Raw genomic sequence first — 23,169 nt, forward strand, 5'->3', positions numbered from 1 at the left:
CACAGTGACCCCAATTTACATTATGGCACACAGTACCCCCAACAAACATTATGCCACACAGTACCCCCAATTTACATTATGCCACACAGTGTCCCCTGTTTATATTGTTACATTACAGTGCCCCCCCACCCCCCCCACCCCCATTCATACTGTGCCACAGTTGTGCGCCCTTCATCTCATTTAGTGCCACATTATAGTAGTTTTTTTGAAAAATGATAGTGCCCTCCATATTACCAACAAATCAGACTATGGGGGGTAATACAGACCTAATTGCTCGGGTGCAAATTTGCAGTGGCCCATTTTTCAGTTAAAACAATGCCCCTGCAAAGGAATATGCTCGCTGTACGAATGGATGTGTACAGATGCACATCAGTTCGCAGCCGGACGATTATGTCCAAAATCTATCGTAACAGGCTCACCATCGCATGACTTTTATACTGGGCACAAGTCATCACAGGACCAGAGACTTACTCAGCAGTGCGATGGAAAACAGGCACATCCGGGCCCAGAGCTGAGGTCACACAGCCTCCCCTAACAGCATGCGGCATGCCTGCGTTTTCCCGTCACTCCGTGTTTTTTTTTCGCCACTCCTAATGTTTTATTAAGCCCTCCCCTGAAACATCAGGTTTCCAACCCCACAGGCCCACTGCATGCATGTCCTTTACCAGTTCATCAATATTCGGTCAGGTGATTAATATTTTTTAATGAATGGCAGTTTTTTTAATTGTTAGGAGTGCAGATGGGTCAGGGACATTATATTATATATATTCTAATACATATATTGTTGTAAATAGAAATTATTTTGAGGACATACATAGAAAAGTGCATGAAGGACCGTGCCAGGGCTGGAAGTTGCTTTGTGGGATGGGATCATCGCAGACTGCGGCTTCCTCTGCATTACATCACACGTTCTCCCCTGGAACTTACCATACAATGCCGGCAGAACCTCTTGATATATTTTGCTTAAAAGTCAGATAATTTTATTAGAATTGTGTTAAAAGTACGAGGTTAGATTACATTAACAATTAATAAATCATAAACAGCTCTGCAAGTGTAGCCGGGATATTTTATAGAAATGCAAATTCAGACCGCAAAACTGCTTTGACCAGGTATTTTAAAACGTTTCTAAAAACGGGTCTGCCAGCTAAAACCCCTTTCACACCGCATGTCTTTAAACGGTATTTCAATGCAGTTTTTGTACCTTCACAACACTGAACCCGCTTTAACCCATAGAAAACAGTGGATGAAAAAAAACGGGTCTGAAACGGGTAGGACCCTGCTTTATTACCGTTTGGAAATACCAGTTCAATAGAACCGGTAAATTCACTCTGCACCTTTCAGACGGCACAAATTACCGTTTTAAAACTGTAAAAAAACGGCAAAATAACGGGTAAAAAGAGCGGTCTGAAAGGGGTATAAGATACTGTAAACCTTAAACCAGAGGTTCCCAATCTTTTTTGATTCACGGCACCCTAGAGTATCAGAATCTTTTTCACGGCACCCCTAGACCCCCAAATAAATTATTAGATTGAGTTTATATGTGATTCTTAGGGTCACTTATGTGGTAAAGGGCAGGATTTGCTTCTGTTTGTACACATTTTATGATTGACAGCCACCAGCACCGGATTTGCTCATAAGTAATTAACCATTAATAATTTGAATTGGTCCTGGACCACCAAGCCGCGGCACCCCTGCATGTGTCCCGAGGCACCCCAGGGAGCCACGGCACACAGTTTGGGAACCACTGCCTTAAACAATAAAATAATGCACTGGTATTAGCGCAGATACCATAAAAAATATGTTTAAGACACAGCCATGTCTTATAGGGGGGTTGAATACACAATTTATTGACATAAATTACAAAATTCAGTAAAATTTTCCTATAAAAACATACATAACATTAGATGCATATTGGAGAATTCCCCTTTCCCAAAAAAAGAGTAGGTACCTCACCCTATTTTGGGGCTGGGGTGGGCTATTGCTGACAACAGAAAGAAGACACTTGGAAAGACACTCGTTCTGAGGGCAGATGCACCAGCACTTTATTGGAGATAACATCTCCCGATGACGGACTGGACCAAGATCTCAGGACCCCATAAAGCTCAGTGCGGTGGTGACGGCACTGATGCTCGGAACTTCTTTGTGCTGTTGTTAGCACATGTTGGATCAAAAATAAAAAGTTAAAAATCCATGTCGACCTAGCCATACTTGGCCTGATGCTTGGGTTTATGTGGACCTTCCAACCAGTTTGACCTTCAGTGGTTGATCCAATATTTGTTGACCCAACGATCATATACCAAATTTAAAACAATTCTATTGCCCGGTATACGTCATTGCACAGCGCCTGAAAACAGGCAACGACACAGTAGATTGCCCCAAAATGTCTTATTTGAGGTCACAGCACAATAGGACAATACACGTTATTGGGGATACATTAGGTGCTGTATAAGTGAGGACAGCTAATCCGTTCCCATTGTTCGTTTTACCGTTCTCCTATTTATACAACACATTCACCCCATTCCTTGTTTTTGACTTTTTTGTCTTTTCCTTGTTTTGTCTCATTCCAGAAATTAACTTCTGTGCGCGGGGCGATCACGGATGTGAACACGAATGTGTGAGTGCTGACATCTCATTCGTGTGTAAATGCCGGAAAGGCTACGCTCTGCACCGCAACGGGAAAACGTGCCGGAGTAAGTTACCATAGCGATATCCTATCTCCTGAAACACAGGCACAAGGGGAAGTGATTACTGCAATCATACAGGGCAGGAAAACACAACTGATGTCATAAGACTTCAACATATATGTAAACATCATTGTGCTGATACATTGCAGCTGCCTCTCTGTGCTGCATTAGCAGGAGGGTGAGGCACAGACAGAGGACCACAGTGACTCTCTGGCGTTTCCAGCTGTTACAGTATATTACTATAAAGTTCTTGTTACCGTCGATCACTGCAAATGAGCACCCTCATGTTGTTACGGTAAAGGGAACGATACCCCAAAATACCATCTGCAAATACTTAGCATGTGCAGAGAGAGTTAGATTTGGGTGGGGTGTGTTCAAACTGAAGTCTATATTGCAGTGTAAAAATAAAGCAGGCAATATTTACCCTGCACAGAAACAAAATAACTCCCCCAAACGTAACTCTCTCTGCACGATCTGCCCCACCTGCAGTGCAGCATGGTTTTGTCCATATACAAAAATTGCAGCATGGCTAACAGGTGTCAATCTGGCCCGATGTCCCTATATATCATTGGATATTAGCTATCTATAATGATACGATGGACAGCAGGACCATTATTGATGACATGGGAATTGCGGTGTAAGATCGCAGTGGGGGCGGAGGTCAGGAACAGGGGGGAGGGGGGGTGCGACAGGAGGGGAGGAGTCAGGACTGGCTGCTGCCCTTGAGTGGTGAGGCAGGATAAACAGGATAAACCTGCCCTGGTAGGTTTGTCCGCAAATCCCAACACTCAAGGGTTTAATGCACCCTAACAGTCCAGGTTTTCACGATATCCATGTTTCAGTACAGGTGACTTAATAAGTACCTCAGACAAATTGATTTAACCATCTGTGCTTAATCATGGATATCCTTAAAATGTGGACTATTATACCACTCTCGGACATATGTGAAAATCCTGGGGTTTTTCCACATGAATGCGTATCAACCATACTTGCCTACCTTGCACTCTCCGTGAGGGAGAAAATGCTCTGTTCCTGGGCTTCCCTGGTAATGTTGGATTGCCATCACCTGTGAGGAGCTAGGTAATTGATAAGAAAGGTGTTTCACCACAGGTGATGGTAATCCTACATTACCAGGGAAGTCCAGGAACAGAGCATTTTCTCCTTCATGGAGAGGGTCAGGTTGGCAAGTATGGTATCAACCCAGGACTAGCTTATGTCTGAAAAGGTCTTCCCAGGATTTCACTTCTAAGTTTTCAGGTCCTAAGCACCTGCAATTGCCCCAGGTCTCTAAAATTCCAGAATTGAACCGGGAAATTAAATCCCAGGTAGTTTGTCTGAAAGGGGCACTAGGGTGCCCTCAGGACCGAGTTTAGGAACCACTGACTTATACCATCTGTGACATGCTGGCCACACATCAGACCAACTTTCCTCCAACCATCCAACTAGTTGATCGGATGGAATAAAAACCTGGTACTGGATAGGAGCAAATGTAATTTGTAATTAAGTCATTTGTTTCCCAAATCTGAAAATGGACAACAACTGTTACTCAGACAATGTACTGTAGTTGGACCTATTTGATTTAAACAATTTTATTGAATGTTTTTGTCCATTCTCCTGAGTTTGTGAGCAAATTGCTTATTGGCATTTGCCCGCACACAGTACCGGATTTTCAGTCCAACCAACCAACTAGTTGGATGGTTGGAGGAAAGTTGGTCTGATGTGTGGCCAGCATTACTAAGGGCCTTATTCTTTCTTACAAATTCCTTCTTAGGTGGACAAAACCATGTGCACTGCAGGGGGGCAGATGTAACATGTGCAGAGAGAATTAGATTTGAGATTTATATAGCTAATATCCAATGATATATAGGGTCATCGAGCCAGATTCACACCTGTTAGCCAGGGTTGCAATTTTTGTATATAGACAAAACCATGCTGCACTGCAGGTGGGGCAGATCGGGCAGAGAGAGTTAGGTTTGGGGGAGTTATTTTGTTTCTGTGCAGGGTAAATATATATTTTTTTTACATTGTAATATAGATCTCACTTTGAAGTAAAACCCCACCCAAACCTAATTCTCTCTGCACAAGTTACATCTGCCCCCCCCCTGCAGTGCACATGGTTTTGACCATCTAAGAAGGAATTTGTCAGAAAGAGTGAACTAGAATAACCCCCTTAGTATCGGGATTTGTGTTGTAACTGCGATTGTCTGGTCCTGGATATATTATATTTCATGCCAGAAGAAAAGGCTCAGAGCCATAGAGGTGGGGCTATTTGGATTGCGTGTCAGTGACAACACTGGGCAGTTCTATATAATAACAGTGCACATATGTGCATTTTGGTTTGTGTTTTTTGATAAATAAGATCTATGAAAAACTCATAATGATAGGTCTAACCTAATATCTAAGATGAATTTATTGCAATTAAAATGTTATGATAACCGCATCAGTTCTGTAATCTCCAGTCAGTTTCCAGAGCGATATTACTGTGAGCCAAAACGTTATTTATGGGATAACAGATGCGACGGTTTCTAGGAGAAGAACGTCCTTTACAAGCAGCTGTTGGGCCTCATTTGTATAATTTATGTTACATTTCCCGGTGAATTTGTACCTGCGGCCAATTAGTGTTTGGGACTATATGATTCTTACACAAACCGCAGCTTAACATGGGAGAGGGATAAACAAGTGATAAGAATATTTGTAAACCAGCCAGTGCACATTTTGTACAGTCAGCTTCAATTGTAAACAGCTGGCAATGTTAGCGAGTCTCTAGTCTGACTGGTTACATGTACTTCATTTAATTTAGTTCTCCTATAGAGTTCTGAGTGTTACCATTACTGCCTCACAGTTCTGAGGTCATGGCTTTGAATCCTTATCTGTGTGGAGTTTTTATGGTGTCTCTAAGTTTGCATTGGCATCCTCCCACACTCCAAATACATAGGGGTGTATTCAATGGTTTTTGCGACAGTGAGCAGTGCTGTATTCAACTTTGCGGTGAGGGAGGGCTGGTGGCGGTGGACCATAGGAACTCCATACACTTTGTGGGAGCAGATTTGCAGTGCGTGTGCGGATAAATCCTCTCAGCATAGAAAAGGGGTGCAGTGCTATGTAAAGTTTGCTTTATGTTTTTTATTTAATACTTGTAATTGTAACGGGAAATGTTGTCTTCTGGGCGTTAGCAATATCAGGGGCTGATGCTGTAATCAGCGAGTGACCCCACTCTCCCCAGAGAGAGACATTTCTGCTGCAGTGATGGAACGGTCCCACCACTGTCCTACAAACGACCTCTGCAATCACGTTCCATAGAGACTTCAAACCTGGTACTATTTATGTGGAAAATCAGAAGACCAGTTCAGCTTGGAATCTCTATAAAGGAAACTAACTTGGAAAAAGAAGTCGCTGTTCCAGTAACAATCGTGTTGTTCCACCCAGGGCCCTTCTTCTTCTTCTTCTTTTTAAATAACCATACTTTTATTAATGTAATTCCATGCATTCGTTCTTCACTGAAAGCATTACAGCTTGGCTGGAGCATTGCAGATGACATAAATGATGTAAGGTGGATCAGTGCGGGGGATGAGTACGCACTGCAGGATACAAAGCACAGACACAGTACTGAGCTGTCATTAAATTCACCATCGGTACTCTCATGCTTAAAACCCTTAACACTTAACTTACCAAACTTATCTAAAAATAACGACACGGACACAAGTGCTGGCATTTCAAATAATGAATGTCAAATTTATTTTGACAACAGACTATGACTATAATATTGGTGGCGGCACTAAAGAACGGTCAGCTTAAAGAAAAGGGGGTGGGGTAGGATCACCATAGCATTCACACACCGCTGGTGATCAACTCTCCCAGCCAACCACCCGGGTCGGTGGTGGCAGCCATCTTCCGTGCAAAGAAGTATGGCTCGTGACAATCGATGCCTGGAGAGCGCACCCACTAATCTACACACATTCCATCTACACAATTGACCGTTCTTGACCGCCGCCTAAATGAGAAAAATAGAGACAGAAATATAGGGATGGGAGGGTGGGGAAAAACTTCCAGAGAGGAAGCAACTTCCTAATCACAAGACCCTTCTCTTCTTCCAACTCCTCCCCTTCCACCCATTGGCTGCCAGACGCAGCACACTATCTGTCTCTAAACAAACTGTTAAACTCCATGCAGCATGATCCCCCTTCGGTGATTTATGTCACCTCCAGCTTAATCAGCCATCAGTGTTACTTTATACAAGTGGCATGCACACTGTACATTGCTATTATTGTACTTGTCTGTGTTGTATCACCCATTCTAAGTGTCCCTGGTGGAATGAGTAACAGTGACCGGACATCAGCTCTGTATATAAGGATCCCCCCCCCCCTACTGGAAACTGGTATCATTTGAGGAATAATGTATTAATACTGGGAGATGGCATCTGTGTGACAGGTCGACAAATTACCAGGTCGATACGTAAAAATGGATGACATACTCTTGGTCGACATTGACAGAAGGTTGATACATGCAAAAAGGTCACCACTGTAATAGTGTGTGTGTGTGTGGGGGGGGGATATAATAGTGTGTGTGTGGCAGGGGGATATAATAGTGTGTGGGGGGAATATAATAGTGTGCGGAGTGCAGTGAGGCACTGTGCCCGAAGCATGGTGATCGCAGAGAGCCATGCGAGGGGACGCAGTACTCTAATACGGGGTCCATGTTGACATATGTTGACATAGCTACCAAAAACCGTAAAAAAAACTGTGACCTTTTCATGTGTCCAACATTTTTGTGTTGACCGTCTGTCAATGTGAACCTAGAGTATGTCGTCCATTTTTAAATCAACTTACTCAATGTCAACCTAGCGATTGTCACCCTAGACGTTGAGGTCTATTTATCCCGAAACGCTGGTACATTAGAATTATTAGAATAACTCTCCTCAGGCCTACAGACAGTTTGCAGTTAGTGGTCATAGATGTTTCGATTGGTGCCTTATGTATTGAACAGTCATATACAATATAATAGGCCACGGTCTTATCTGAGCTCTGCCCAGCTGGTAATGTTAGTGTTTATATGATATGAACAATTGTTTGACAGTTCTATAATATTGGAGGTGATTTGTCCGGACACAGTAACAATGGCCCTTATTCTGATTGACGCGGACTTTACCGCGTACTTACGGATCGCGTCTTTATGGCGTCTGCGCATGCGTGGAGAACGCTACGCGCATGTGCCACGCCTTGACTCGGTACCAGTTCGGGCAAATCCCGTCCAAAACTGTTCACCGCTATCAGTCGGGAAATAGGGGCGTATTATGGGCGTCATGCGGAATGACACATGGGCGTAGTTTCAAAGTGGGCAAAACGGGGCGGAAACATGGGCGGACACGGGGGAGTACACTTATGTTGGGGGGCGTACATTCGGAAACCACTCCGAATGCACGCGATCAAAAAGGGAAGAAATGTGCGGTGTCCACAAGTGTACTATTGCTTTGCGGACACCACTCGTTCATGCGGTAGGCGAACGTACGCCTAATGACTACAACCATTAACACCTGAACCCAATAGAATCGACTCCTTTACTCATTACTCACTAATAGGACGCTTGTCAGTGCTTTAACTGAAACCATTGCTGCTTCAAGGAACCCGTACTAAACACCCACATATGCTGTACTTGTCAGACACTTTAAAACTGCTAACAATGGACATGACAGAATATTAATACTAGCAATACACATGTGTATTCGACATGTTCCAAATAAGCATTTTTTTATGAGGATAGGTAATTGAATAAGTGGGTCATGTGATGTATAGCAGAAGATACTTCATAGTGGGTTGTTTGGCGTAAATACTCCGCTTACGTGCGGTAGCACCGCTTGGCTCCCGTTCGGATGCGGTATTCCCGAGCATACTCTGTAATACTCTGTAATACCGTGCCGAATCGGAGTGTTTCTCCCGCACACGCATGCTTTGTATGTCGTCCGTAAACACGCCCTGTTCTTAAAGAGTGAGTCCGTCCGAATGCGGAGGACCCGTGGGCGTTTCTACGGACGATGGCCGCACGCGGCAAAACACCGTGGCGTGCGGACCGCACCGTAAGAATGCGGGAATATCCGCACCGATCAGAATAAGGGCCAATATGTCAGCACTCTGTGACCTCAGCTCTTATGTTCTGTTCCCTGTTGTTTTTGGTACCAGAGGTGGATCACTGCTCTGAGAGTAATCATGGCTGTCAGCATGTCTGTACCAACACGGAGGATTCATACATGTGCCTGTGCAATGAGGGATTTGTCCTGAACACTGATATGAAGACCTGTACTGGTAAGACATGTGCAGTACTTATTTGTGGGACTATGTAAAAACCCGACCTGGCTAGACCCCCGGTCCGCCGGATCAGACATCAAAATCTGCATTCCAGAGCTTGTAGTGTCCTGTCCGGGGGGGTGTCTTGCCCGGGGGATGCCTGTGATAGCTGTCACCAGGGACATGGTTAAGGGGAGATTACAGCCTCCCCGTGTGGTCCGGACCATTCCGGTTTTTGCTACATGCCATACAAGGAGGCTTTATTCTCCCCCTCCTCCTCTCCCTGTTGACAGCTGTCATGTGAACACCCCCCCCTTCCCCGAACCGGACACTACAAGCTCCGCAGACTGCAGATTTTGATGTCCGGTCCGGGGTCTTGTCTGGGTCCGGTTTTTACCCATACGCCTTATTCGTCATCCACGTTGTTATGTTACAGAGTTTAAATGCACTGGCCACATCAAGGGCCTAGTGTGTAAACTCAATATCACTAACCATGCGTGCTCCCACGCCTCGTTAAGGACCCCCTCCCCCATCTGAACTTGGTCAGACAAGGGAGTCCTTGTTAAAGAAGGTAGCATGACCGTCGCTCCATTTTCCCAATGGCATCGGCAAGTGTGTGTACACCAGAGTTGCCTTCCTGACCCTCTTCAGGGAGAAGATGCTCTGTTCCTGGACTTCCCTGGAAATGTAGGATTGGCATCACCTGTGGTCAGTGGTGTAGCTAGGTGCCACGGTGCCCGGATCAAGGGCATGTTTTGTAGTAGGCGGGGCTCTTGCGCTGCAAAAAAGGGGCCGCGGCCTAACATTACACCACACACTGTAATGCCCATTGCACATTTTTGCGAACTTTGTAATACCCATTACACATAAAGCCACATGCTGTAATGCCAATTACACATAAGGCCACACATGATGCCCATTACATACTATGTAACAAACCATAATGCCCATTACACATCTGACACATAAGTGCCACTTATCTACATACTCGATGCCAAGGGGCTTCATGCTCGATGCCAAGGGGCTTCATGCTCAATGCCATGGGGCTTCATGCTCGTTGCCAAGGGGGACTGTAATAGCTCATTGTCAAGGGGGAATGAAATAGCTCATTGCCAAGGGGGACTGAAATAGCTCATTGCCAAGGGGGACTAAAATTGCTCATTGCCAAGGGGTACTAAAATTGCTCATTGCCAAGGGGGACCCCTGCACGCTCCCTGTTCTGCCCGGCTGAGCTGCCCCTGTCTGCAGCTATTTTCAATTAAGTCTCCCGCTGGACCGCTAGCCAATAGGCGCTTGCGGTCCAACAGCCATCAATGCTGCTTCTGATTGCACCTATTGGCTAGCGGTCCAGCGGGAGACTTAATAGCGGCGGACAAGGCAGTTGAGCTCATGCCGATTTTATGTTTTTGCTGGTGGGTGCTTCATGGGGAAGGGGTTTACTTAACCTTTTATGACCTCACATGAGCCTTATAGAATGGAACTCAGACTGTCAGCGCATGGCCAGACACCAGGCAGGCACCCCAAGAAAATAGAAGCTGACAAGCCTGGAGTCAGTGCTGTTGTGGAACTACACGTCCCAGCATGCCCTACCACAGATTTTATATAATGGATTGCTAAAACTGTGACAGGGCATGCTGGGACGTGTAGTTCCACTGTAACACATCCCAGCACAGTTTTAGCAATTTTGCGCATGAGCCGTATAGAACCGAAAAGCCTGACAGGACTCACTGGAATCAGATACCGGGCGCCGGGCGGTCCTGCTCCTGCCAGCCTACTCCACTCCGCTTGTTGGGGTGAGTAAGCCGCCTCCTGCGTGCACAGGAGGGCAGACGCATGCTTACTGGTCACACGGCGGTGGGACTCGGGCGGCCTGTGGGTGCTCAGAATCGGCGCCTATGGCGGGGGGGGGGGGAGCGGGCTGCACGCCTCCGGCACCCTTTGATGTATCGGCGCACGGAGCTTGTGCTTCGCTGGCTCCGCCCTCCCTACGCCCCTGCCTGTGGTGAAACACCTTTCTTATCAATTAATTAGTTCCCCACAGGTGATGGCAATCCTATATTACCAGGAAAGTCCAGGAACAGAGCATTTTCTTCCTGAATTAGAGGGTCAGGAAGGGCAACCCTGGTGTACACCGCCGGTTCCTTGCCGCCGCCAATATCGGCGTCAGCGGGGACTTATTTAGAGTTATGGAGCTAAACACCCACTAAGAAATCTGCCCAGTGCTGGGAAGTGCTGCATGACTCACACACAGGAAAGGCTTCACATCATTCATACCTCGTTATTCTCTACATACAGTTAATTCAATCAATTGGATTTGGCATGATCAATTTTATTACACCAGAAGTAGTCAACCTGGTCTTCAACAGCTATTGCAGAACTACTAGTCCCAGCAGTTACAGGATATGTAGTTCCATTATAGCTATGCAATCCTATTTTTCTCAGCGGCAGATGTATTAAGTCTGGTGAAGTGATAAAGTGAAAGGTGATAACGCAGCAGCCAATCAGCTCCTTGCTGTCATTTTTCAAACCCAGTCTGTAACTTGGCAGTTAGAAGCTGGTTGGCTGCTGCGTTACCGCCTTCCACATTAGCACTTCACTATGTTTAATACATCTTCCCCCATGTACATCTCCCCCCATGTACACTGTGTTCACCTCTGTCTTAATAAATACTATTTTACATTTCAGCTGTGGATCACTGTGCGCTGAATGAGCATGGCTGCCAGCACCTGTGTGTGAATGCAGAAGGGTCCTACATGTGTCAGTGCTTGGAAGGATATTTCCTGCGCGAGGATAAGAAGACGTGTCAGAGTAAGAGACTCTTGTGTTCTCAGAGAAGCCCGAGAGGGGCCATTCAGAACTTCTCCAGCATGTGTGTTGTCTGTATAAATCTGTCCGCAAGGGAACAATTGTTAAATGTTTTGGCCTAGACAGATCTCTGCGGTCACCGGATCACACGTGCACATACTGTACTGTATCCTTGTAGTAAAGCCAGCTGCCAGCGTCATTATTTCAGGTCTCCTGGCAGACGGAAACAGGGGTTAATGCTGCACCGCATAACATTCCGAGACAGCGCAAGTTATGGAGTAATACTAGATTGGAGACATTTAAATCTGTGGTTTCGTCTGTGATTTTTTTTTTATAAAGGGAATATTATAGGGTTCTTGATAGGGAAAACACACATATAACTAAAATGTTTACATTTATTATGATCATCGTTGCAAATTTACAATGAAAAGACAAAAGAATTACACAGACAGAATGAATCTGATCTGGAGTCATGCACTGCAGGTGGGACAGATGTAAAATGTGCAGAGAGTTAGATTTGTGTGAGTTATTTTGTTTCTGTGCAGGGTAAATACTGGCTGCATTATTGTTACACTGCAATTTACAGTCGATTTCAGTTTCAACACACACCACCAAAATCTAACTCTTTCTGCACATGTTACATCTGCCCCACCTGCAGTGCAGCATTGGTTTTGTCCATTTCGAGAACAGAATTGTGCTGCGATCAGATCTGAATAAGGCCTTATATTCAGGATGGGCTGCAGCTATATTTGTATTAGCTTCATACCTAGTGCATAAGATCCATCGGAAATCAGGTGGATAACTGTGACCAGTGTATAGCCCACAGTCCCGCCTACACACCCAGGAGGTGGCAGTCGTGGTATTTAGCGTGTGTGTGCATAAAAGAAAACTAGAAGAGGATTTCCAATATAAACTATGTTTTGGGTGGTTAAATACTTTGTAAAATGGAATGGGAGGAAATACAGTAGAACATCCACCTTGTTATAGGAACCCCTCAGTGAGATGGGCGTACCTCACTTACACGTGGAGGGGATGGTAAGTGTACATAACTATGCTATGGGCGGTATTCAATGAGGCTGATTCGCCAGGTTTTTATGGCGATTTTGTGCTGTTTGGCGAATTTCTGACTAAAACGGTGAATCATCCTATTCAATGACTAGATGGCGAATACATTTCAAGGTTTTTTTCGCCATGATTCACCGAGTAGCAATCGCTATCTTTTTATGGTGAAGTGGAATGTGAACTTTTAAAATAAAGTGTTTTGTTTTTTACAAATGGTGTCAAAAAATCTGGAATTTTATTCTGAGGAGGGGCATGCTATTTTTATTCATGTGCTGTAAGCACATGAATATATATTTAATTAAAAAAATATATATATTTTTTTAATTTTTTTTACACAGCAGCCAGCAGGGGGCCGGAGCCGAGCCACTCATTAGATATTCATATATTCACTTCACCCGATCATTACATATGCATGATCGGGTGTAGTGAATATACCCGGTCCCCTGCTGGCACCCCCGGGGGGCAGCCTGTGCTGCCTGGCACCCGGGGAGCCCACCTCCCCCCCACAAATGTTCTGGGGCAGGCAGGGAGACTTCCATCTCCCTGCCTGCCACCGTCCTCAGGCTCCCTGCGGCATCCGCCGCAGGAGCTCAAATTCGCCAGTCAGGGGCAGCGAGCCCCTGACTCGTTGAATACCGGAGCCGGCGAGGCTCCGGAACGCAGCGAGCAGTGGCGAATGTGCAGCGAATCCTAAACAGGATTCGCTGCACATCGCCGGTATTCACATTGAATACCGCCCTATACCTCCCTTTTTGTCACTTGTAATCTTCAGTAGTTTGTCTGTTTTTGATGCCTGTAAAGCACCCTGAGTCCTGTTGGAGAAAGAGAGAGATGTAAATAATATAATTATTATAATTCTGAGGGAGGTATGGTGGGGAGTGGGGGAGGGATATGGTATAAAACAGTGTCTAGGTCTACAATCATAAGGTCGACCACTAATGGTCGACAGTCACAAGGCCAGCAGGGTCAAAAGGTCGACAGGGTCCAAATGTCGACATGGCAAAAGGTCGACATGAGTTTTTAATGTTTTTAGCGTGTCTATGTCGACATAGGTGCGGGCACCCAGCGGGATACGGTCATTGGGTCTACAGCAAGTTGGTCTACACCATTAGGTCGACATGGTTCTAGGTCGACATGGTTCTAGGGCGACATGGGTCTAGGTCGATATGGGTTTAGGTCGACAGGTCATTAGGTCAACAGGGTCTTGGTCAACAGTCAAAAGGTCGACATGGGGTTTTTCACTGTTTTATGAGCCAACATGTGGCGACAGGTGGTATTTCATGGCCTACCATCCACTAGGGCATCGTAGGAGAATAAAATAGTGTGCCCTAAGGATGCGGTGCACTAGAAACTGTGTCCATGTCGTCTGAATGATTGTGTCGACCTATTGACCTGTCAACCCATGTTGACCTTGATCCATGTCGACCTCGACCCTTGCCGACCTAGAACCATGTCGACCTAGAACCATGTCGACCTAACGGTGTTGACCTAACGCTTGTCGACCAACTTGCTGTACACCCAACGATCCCAACCCCACCCAGCAAACAGTCTGTTCTCGTGGCCGCACGCAACTGGCGTATGCACATGTGTAGAAATGTGGTTGCACATGCGCAAAACTCCTTGCGAACGGACCAGAATAACCCTTAGTGTGCCTGAATGAATTTGATAGACGTTTCAGCAGCCTAACTGTGAAATGAGGACAGAATAAATGTATATTTCACTAGAGGAAAATGATCTAGTAGCGATAGTTCCAGGAGACAGGACTGGCAGAGAGCAGGGCTGTGAATCGGGGAAAGCTAGCAGCAGACGTCTTGGCTGTACAGGGAGAGGTATTAGTAGCAGGAAGGTGGAGGTTATATTGCCACTTTATTGGTCTATTGTGAGACCTCGGCCTCCGTAAATAGAGAACCCGGGCCCCCAAAGAGACTAATAAACTGAGGGCTTCAAAACATAACAGGAAGGACATCAGGAGTTTAAAGCGGATCATTCAGAGGAGAGGGAAGAGAGATGGGACACAGTCCAGAGCTGACTGCATGGGACATACCAATGTCTGCTGTAAGAATCAGATATACAGTGAGAAATATAAAGAATTCCCAGCCCATCAAAATGAATTCTCAGTTGGGCACCATCTAGTGGTAGCTGGCACGCAAAACACTTGAATTCCTCCCATAGAGGTGAGGAACAGTATTAAGTTTTTATTGTATAGGATGGAATAAAAAAAATTAAATCATGCAATAATGGATACAAAATTATGAGCATTATAGGAGGAAAAAAATAGAGGATTTTTGCCACCTAAAAATTGACCCGTTAACGACAGCATTGAAGGCTGTCAGATCTGACTTTTTTATAAAGTCAGATCTGTTTTGTCGAAAACAGCCGCGGATTGTTGAATTCATGGCAGTTTTCCCGACAATCTGCAGCTGTTTCCGACCATTTTCGGAATTTCCGACACTCGACAGTTGGAACATTGAATTCGGACTCTCGAATTAGTGCCGGATCCAGCAAAAACGGACGGGATTCTGACCGTCGTGACGTTACTACAGTCGGAATTCCGGATTGATGCCCCTCTGAGACCATTATGATTGGTCATCGGAGGAGTAAGGGGGGGGGGGGGGTATAGGGGTAGTGGGTACTGGCTACTTGGAAGGAAGATATAGTTTATGATAGAAAAGTTGCTTATAAATTGGAAGGGCTCACCTAGTGTCATATTATTGCTGTTTTGATCATTGTTCTACTGGCGATATATATATAAGTGTTAATATATAATGGTACAAAACCCATCATACTCAGCGAAAAGTGGAGATGCTGCATCTGATGGAGTCTGCTTGCACCAGACATGTAGATGATGTCAGACTTGCTGGCATTCCTTGTCTCTGTCACACCATAGGAGGCTTCTCCACTCTGCACCCATTCTGCAAAGGCTATGTGCTCTTGATTGCAGAAAGGAATGTGCTTAAGCACAAACCAGTGTCTAAAATCCTGAGAAGACTCTTTCTACTGTGTCTGTGAATGACTGCTCTCTAGTGGTTGCAGGAGGAAGCACATGGTGATTTGTGTCACACTGTTCTTCTCTGTACTGCTATCAGTGGTAAGGGATAGCTGGTCACTGCTCCAGAATAAAATAAAAAATACAGCCCATCTACTTTGATTGATGTACATTAAGCAGACAATTGAGCACATTTCACTTTGCGAGTAATAACCATCGCTCATTTTACCTCACGCCCCAAAGAAGTGCGTCAGACAATGGGTGAGATTTAATAGGATGAGAGATTCAGAAAGTGAGAGATTTTGTGAGATTTCTCTTTTTTTTTTTTTTAAAGCGGCAATCATTTGCACTTCAAAATCAAACTGGTATTGCTGTGTAAATGATTGCCGCTTTAAAAAAAACTGGAGATTTCTTACCAAATCTCTCACTTTCTGAATCTCTCATCCTATTAAATCTCACCCAATGAGTCAAGATCGCCTACTATATTAATCAATATTGTGTTAAGCCAATTAAGTGCCCTGTTGGAGAAAGAACGCTATATAAATAAAATTATTATTATTATTATTATAATCTTTACAATTGCAACATTTCCATAAACATCCATTCTGTAACAAACTCTGTGGCAACTTAGGTAATATATATATATATATATATATATATATATATATATATATATATATATGTCGCCCTCAGGGCTGCATCCCATCCCCTGCCCTCTCCAGCTCCACTTACCTCACTATCTGCTGCTCTGCCCCCTCCCCACTCCCGTACATGCCCCGTTCAGGTGATCAGGTAGGTCCTCCTCTCTGGCCAGGTGCCAGATGCACTAAGCTTCAAAAGTGATCAAATTGAGAGTGATAAACAGCCAGCCAATCAGCTCCTACCTGCTATGTCAGGCAGGAGCTGATTGGCTGGCTGTTTATTACTCTCCATTTTATGACTTTTGAAGCTTAGTGCATCTGCCATTTTATGTCTGCCCTGTCTCCCTAGCAGTAGGAGCCGTTGAAGGGCACATACACATGTGAGGCGGCCTGGACCTTATGGAACTATTATTGGGCTTATAGCTGCCTGTTGTGGTAACTACGTGTTGTCTGGTTCTCAGGTAGAGACCTGTGCCGGACCTCTGAGCATGGCTGTGAGCATCTCTGTGTAACCAGTGACAACTCCTACTACTGTACATGCTCGGAAGGCTACGTCCTGGCGGGAGACGGCAAGAAATGCAGAAGTAAGTACTGTGGGTCTGACATACAGACAAAAACGGGAAAAGAACAAGTATTACTAAGCCGGGCACTTGTTGAACCAATTTAAAAAAGTTATTTCATATATTGCTCATTGAACCAAGTATAGCCACAATAAAATATTACTTTTATTATACTTATTGAAATCTTCACGAAACTCGCGAAGTGTAAGTGGAAAGTGTATAAATAGTAAATAAAAGAGCAATAATTTAAATACAATTAAAATATGTGCTGATGCCACCTGTTGCCAATTATTTTTATCTAGCTGAGGCACCCGGCGTTGCTCGGGTTGGGTACACTAACGACATAAGACAGAGATCCTGGCCCCTCCGTTACGCATCCCAGACCATTTGCCATCTCTCTCTGAAGTTCTCATCCAAATCTGTCCAGCGAAGGCCCTGAACATGGTCCCCATGCCCATGGTGTGCCCGCCATACACCTCTCTGTGGTTGGCTCCCGGATCTGACCTCTACCCCATCTATGTTATGCCATATCTTGCTTCCCTGACCCACTTTGTGTAGTGGCCAGACCCCTTTTCGGACCCCCACATGGTTGAAATTGAGGTCTTAGTGGCCGTGAACCTAATCTGAACCCAATCAAGCCGCCTCGCGTTGGTTTTGTCCAAATCGGTCCAACAGTGTCCGAATGCATACTGGAAAAACAAACAGACAGACAAATAACAGGTGACAGATATGTAAGAGATCATGGCTCAGGGGACCCTGCTCTTGCCACTATATAACTCTCAGTCTGTGGCTTCCTGTTGCCTCCATTATCCTCCTCACTTCATGTCACTGCCACTGTCACATGCAAGTCTGTCCTCACTGACATATCATGAATCTCCTGATATACTCTGTGCTGCTGGGGACCCTGATCCTTCCACTATATAACTCCCAGTTTGTGGCTTCCATTATCCTCCTCACATTGGGCCTTATTTTGGTTCATTCTTTCTGACAAAATCCTTCTTAGATGGGCAAAACCATGTGCACTGCAGGTGGGGCAGGTGTTACTTGTGCAGAGAGAATTAGATTTGGGTGGGGTTTTACTTCAAAGTGAGATCTATATTGCAGTGTAAAAATAAAGCAGTCAGTATTTTCCCTGCACAGAAACAAAATTACTCACCCAAATCTAATTCTCTCTGCACATGTTACATCTGCCCCCCCTGCAGTGCACATGGTTTTGTCCATCTAAGAAGGATTTTGTCAGAAAGAATGAACCAAAATAAGGCCCATCATGTCACTGTCATTGCAATGACCCTTGATATTATCAGGGCCTTTACTGGGGTGGTCAGAATCAATGTCTCATGCCCCCCACCCCCCCTCCCCCTAGTGGTTTACAGGTAATCCACTTATTCATTAAACAAATAGTTATCTTGTATTAGACGCATGCATGTGTGTATATTAAGTAGCCCATGACTTAATTAACCTTTACTTAACCATAATTACAAAACCTCTACTTAAAAATAATTGAGACTGACGCAAATAAATCACGCAGACAAAATAAAGACTCAGACACCAGAATTACGTTTAAAAAGGTCAAAGGAATTATTTATTGAAGACCTTGTTAAGCTAAACTAGAATTTTAAATTTGGAATTTTGGGATCTTAAAGATCAAGTCCCTAACGTTAAACTAAAAGATGGAGGATGGCAAAAAATTCTTAGTCGCTACCACACGCCAGCCCAGTCAACTTGAAACATGTGACTTAAACTTGAGGAGGGGTTCACCACCGCCTCCTAACTGGCACAACCTGCATCGTGAGGATCTCACCACCCCCTAACCTGGCAGAGCAAAAAATGGGCGGTCCCGCAGGGGAACGCCCCTTGTCCACCCGCATGGCGAGGACCACTCGCCGTCCTACGAAAGGGGTGGTGTCCCACGATGACCGCTTATGCCCCCCTTTGACCGCTGGCTGGTAGCGACTTTCCGCCATTTTGGCTGAAAAGCCACCACAAAAAATGCTTATCAAAGACCAAGCGTACCAGCACTCTAAGGGATAACCATCCCACCGCTGGGTACTAAAATAGGGAGGGCGGGAGGGCTTCCAAAGGTAAGAAGGTGGAGGTCACATGGTCCCTAGAGCTTAAGTAGTGCTAACATGTACCCTCCCCCTTAACCCCTGATAGGCTAACTACTTCTGCCCACCTTATCACTAGGCAGAAAAACCCAGCAGAGTTTTTTCACTACCTGAACTTTTGCTGACCCTAAGTCAGGGCTCTTATAATGCTTCAAGCTTAATCAGCCTTCAGCTCCATTAAGTAGCCCATGACTTAATTAACCTTTACTTAACCATAATTACAAAACCTCTACTTAAAAATAATTGAGACTGACGCAAATAAATCACGCAGACAAAATAAAGACTCAGACACCAGAATTACGTTTAAAAAGGTCAAAGGAATTATTTATTGAAGACCTTGTTAAGCTAAACTAGAATTTTAAATTTGGAATTTTGGGATCTTAAAGATCAAGTCCCTAACGTTAAACTAAAAGATGGAGGATGGCAAAAAATTCTTAGTCGCTACCACACGCCAGCCCAGTCAACTTGAAACATGTGACTTAAACTTGAGGAGGGGTTCACCACCGCCTCCTAACTGGCACAACCTGCATCGTGAGGATCTCACCACCCCCTAACCTGGCAGAGCAAAAAATGGGCGGTCCCGCAGGGGAACGCCCCTTGTCCACCCGCATGGCGAGGACCACTCGCCGTCCTACGAAAGGGGTGGTGTCCCACGATGACCGCTTATGCCCCCCTTTGACCGCTGGCTGGTAGCGACTTTCCGCCACAACAAAGGTTGCCTTAAGGCAACCTCCACCGCCATCCCCATTATAAAAAACCCGAAAAGCCATTAACCCGTATACTCAAGCCCAAACTCTAAAAATATCCTCCAAGAAGATGCAATTTCCCGCAGGGGAAAGATGCACCCCATCCTCACGATAAAACCTCACACTGTCCAGGACCAGTGAAGGATGTTTGACGACAATTCCCCCCATGGCTCTCACAAAAACTCCTATTGCGGAGTTCACCTTCTTGCGAGCCTTTTCAATGGCGGAGATCCTAACTGCACCCCGCCAATGAAACCTGGGAATTATCTCCGACCACACCACCTTAACATTAGGCCAGTGTGCCCTCAACGCTACCAGATCCGACTTGATGCTTAGAATCAAGTCAATCCCTTTGGTAATACCCAGATCATTACCACCGAGATGAATGACCAGCCACTCAGGCCTGCCCCAGTTCCTCTCATGCCTCATGAGCACTTTCAGGAACTCAACCCACCGCAGACCCCGGACTCCTATCCACCTGACCTGCCTATCACCAAGATAATCATGTGACCTTCTTGCCATTGGATGCCTACCGGCCCAATAAATAAAAGAATGGCCGATGAGCCATATTTGTCCTGATGAATCCGTTGGAACTGAAAAAATAAAGAGATTCCCTGACATCAGTATCTTAATCTTGAAAACACAACTTGATACATAATCAACCCATGTGAAGGAGAAAACTTAAAAAACCTCCCGTGGACCAGTTTTGCCAATTGAATTAAGGCCCCCGTGGAGGAAAAAGTAAAAGCAACCTTCACACCATCGATTCCGGAACGCTGCCGTTCCAAAACCGACAGTAAACTTCGTTTTAGGGTTGGCGCAACAGGCGCATCTACAACTTATCTAAACGAACATAAGACTTGTATGCATTTGACTTCCACCGGCCTAGCGCCCGGATCTCACTTACCGACGATCCGGACGCCGCCGCCTGTGTAGCCGACCCAATCCGAAAGGAATGGGTCCCATACTCCTGGGGCCTTAGCCCCAGCACTTCTAAACACTGCTTTAAAACTGCAGCAAATTGAAACTTTGACAGTGAACTCCCATCTTCATGCAACAAAAACTGCCCCTGAATCCCCGCAGGGCGGATTCCTAAATAAGCTTGCGCCAAGCCGAGCGGGCAGATATCCTTAACGCTTTGCGCCTGCAATGTGACCCAGCGCCCCTTTCCCAGTTGATCTGTTTTGGACTTGACCAACCTGCATAACACGCTGCCACTACCCATTTGGACGTTGCCCACCAACAAACCTGCCTCTTTGCCCGCTTTGTTCTTGGCCACTAATTCGCTTACTCTAAAAGCCCCGAAAAATGCAAACACAAAAGCGGTCCTGAACAGCAGCACCTCAAAAGGAGATTCCCCCACATCCGCTAATACCTTAACCAGATCCTTCAGCAGTGCCAAATCAATGGGACGCCTTGCGTCCTTTGGCGCCGGGTTGGCCCTAGCCCACCCTTTCATGGCCTTGGCCAACACAAAGGACCGAGTGGGGTCCTCCTGACCCCGCAGCCTAGAATGAAAGGCTATGCCCGCAAGGGCAATCGACATGGCCCCTTTAGCCCTACCCGCCTCGTAGTGCTCCCATACAAAAACACCCAACCTGTCTTCCATGGACTCACCTTCCCGACCATACCTACCCAGGAAGGCCTGCCAATCCCTCCATGCTGCATCATATGCCCTTTGCGTGGAAGGAGCCAGAGCGTTTCTGGCCAGCCCCACTAACCCGGTTCGATGATCTGCCAGACATAAGGCGGGCATGTCAAACCCACTGGAGACGCCCCGGGTACCAATTCCCGGAACCTCTCCCATTGGAAACGGGACAATGCATCCGCAATGTTATTATCTATGCCCGGTACATGGCTGGCAGAGAAATTAATATTAAAACGCAAACACTGCAATACTAGATGCCTGAGCAGCCGCAAGGTGAACGGGCATGAACTCCTCTGATTATTAATCGCGTGCACGACCCCCATGTTGTCGCACCTAAAAACCACCTGCCTATCGGCCAAATCGCGGGCCCACAACACCAGAGACACCACAATAGGAAACAATTCTAACAACAACAGGTTCCTGGTAAAGCCCCTATCCACCCAGGACTTTGGCCAGACCGAAACGCACCACTCCAACCTGAAAAAAGCTCCAAACCCACAACTACCCGACGCATCCGTAAACAACTGCAACGCACTGTTGAAACAAGGAGGGGCAGGCCACAAAACTACCCTGTTAAACGAAACCAAAAACGAAGACCAAACCTTTAAATCCTCCCTGATTTCCCTTGAAAGATAAACTGAATGATGGAGCCGCGCCACACCAGCTGTTGCCCGCTCCAATTTGCGACAAAAAACACGTCCCATTGGAATGATCCTGCACGCAAAATTGAAAGATCCCAATAACGACTGTACCTGCTTTAACCGCACTTTCCGCTTACCCAGGCAGTCTTCAATGAGACCCAACAGCTTCTGAACCTTGTCCGCCGGGAGACGGCAGCATCCCGCCTGGGAATCAATTTCGATTCCCAGATAGCTGAGGCAATGGGTTGGACCCTCTGTTTTCCCTTCCGCTATGGGAACCCCTAATGCTCCAAAAACCCTCTCAGTAACCTCCAATAACCTCTCGCAAACTTTGCTCCCGCCTTGACCCACAAAAAGGAAATCGTCCAGGTAATGAGCAATACCCTGATGCCCTGAAGCCGACTGAATGCACCAATGCAAAAAACAACTAAACCTCTCAAAATACGCACAAGAAACCGAGCACCCCATAGGTAGACATCTATCCACAAAAAACTCGCTACCCAACTTAAAACCCAGGAACCGCAAGGAATCCGGGTGTATTGGTAACAACCGAAAAGCAGCTTCAACATCTACCTTTGCTAACCACGCATTGCAGCCACAGCCTCTCACTAACTCCAAGGCCTCCTCGAACAGCTGGTACCTAACCCTGCACAGTTCCTCCGGTATGGCATCATTAACTGACCCCCCGTGGGGGTGAGATAGGTGTTGGATCAACCTAAACTTTCCCGGGGTACTCTTGGGAACAACACCTACCGGAGAAATGCATAAACCCTGTATTGGCGGTACCGCATATGGACCGCACATACGCCCTAACGCTATTTCCGAGTCCACTTTCTGGCGGACAATGAGAGGAAAATCCCTGGCCGATTTTAAGTTCCTAACTGAAACAACATGCACAGAACCTTCTATCGGCAACTGAAAACCCGAGCGAAAACCATTAAACAAAAAACTGGCAGCCTCCCGATCAGGGTAGCTCCTAAGCCACCTGCCTAACTCTGCCACCACTATAG

The 23,169-nt window shown here is 45.8% G+C and overlaps 1 protein-coding gene across 3 annotated transcripts in view; it reads left to right on the top strand.

The window, feature by feature from the left end:
- Positions 1-23,169, top strand: part of MATN2 (matrilin 2) — a 94,037-nt gene that overhangs the window by 42,212 nt on the left and 28,656 nt on the right. The window contains exons 8-11 of one of the 3 annotated variants that reach the window (XM_083187014.1): positions 2,568-2,690; positions 8,858-8,980; positions 11,648-11,770; positions 16,918-17,044. In XM_083187014.1, the coding sequence (XP_083043140.1) occupies positions 2,568-2,690; positions 8,858-8,980; positions 11,648-11,770; positions 16,918-17,044 (496 nt within the window). The remainder of the gene's footprint in view (positions 1-2,567; positions 2,691-8,857; positions 8,981-11,647; positions 11,771-16,917; positions 17,045-23,169) is intronic. The other 2 variants (XM_083187013.1, XM_083187015.1) reach the window with 2 other exon arrangements.

The sequence above is a fragment of the Crinia signifera genome, chromosome 5 (genome assembly GCF_055691185.1).
Source record: "Crinia signifera chromosome 5, ASM5569118v1, whole genome shotgun sequence".
Lineage (NCBI taxonomy): Eukaryota > Metazoa > Chordata > Amphibia > Anura > Myobatrachidae > Crinia > Crinia signifera.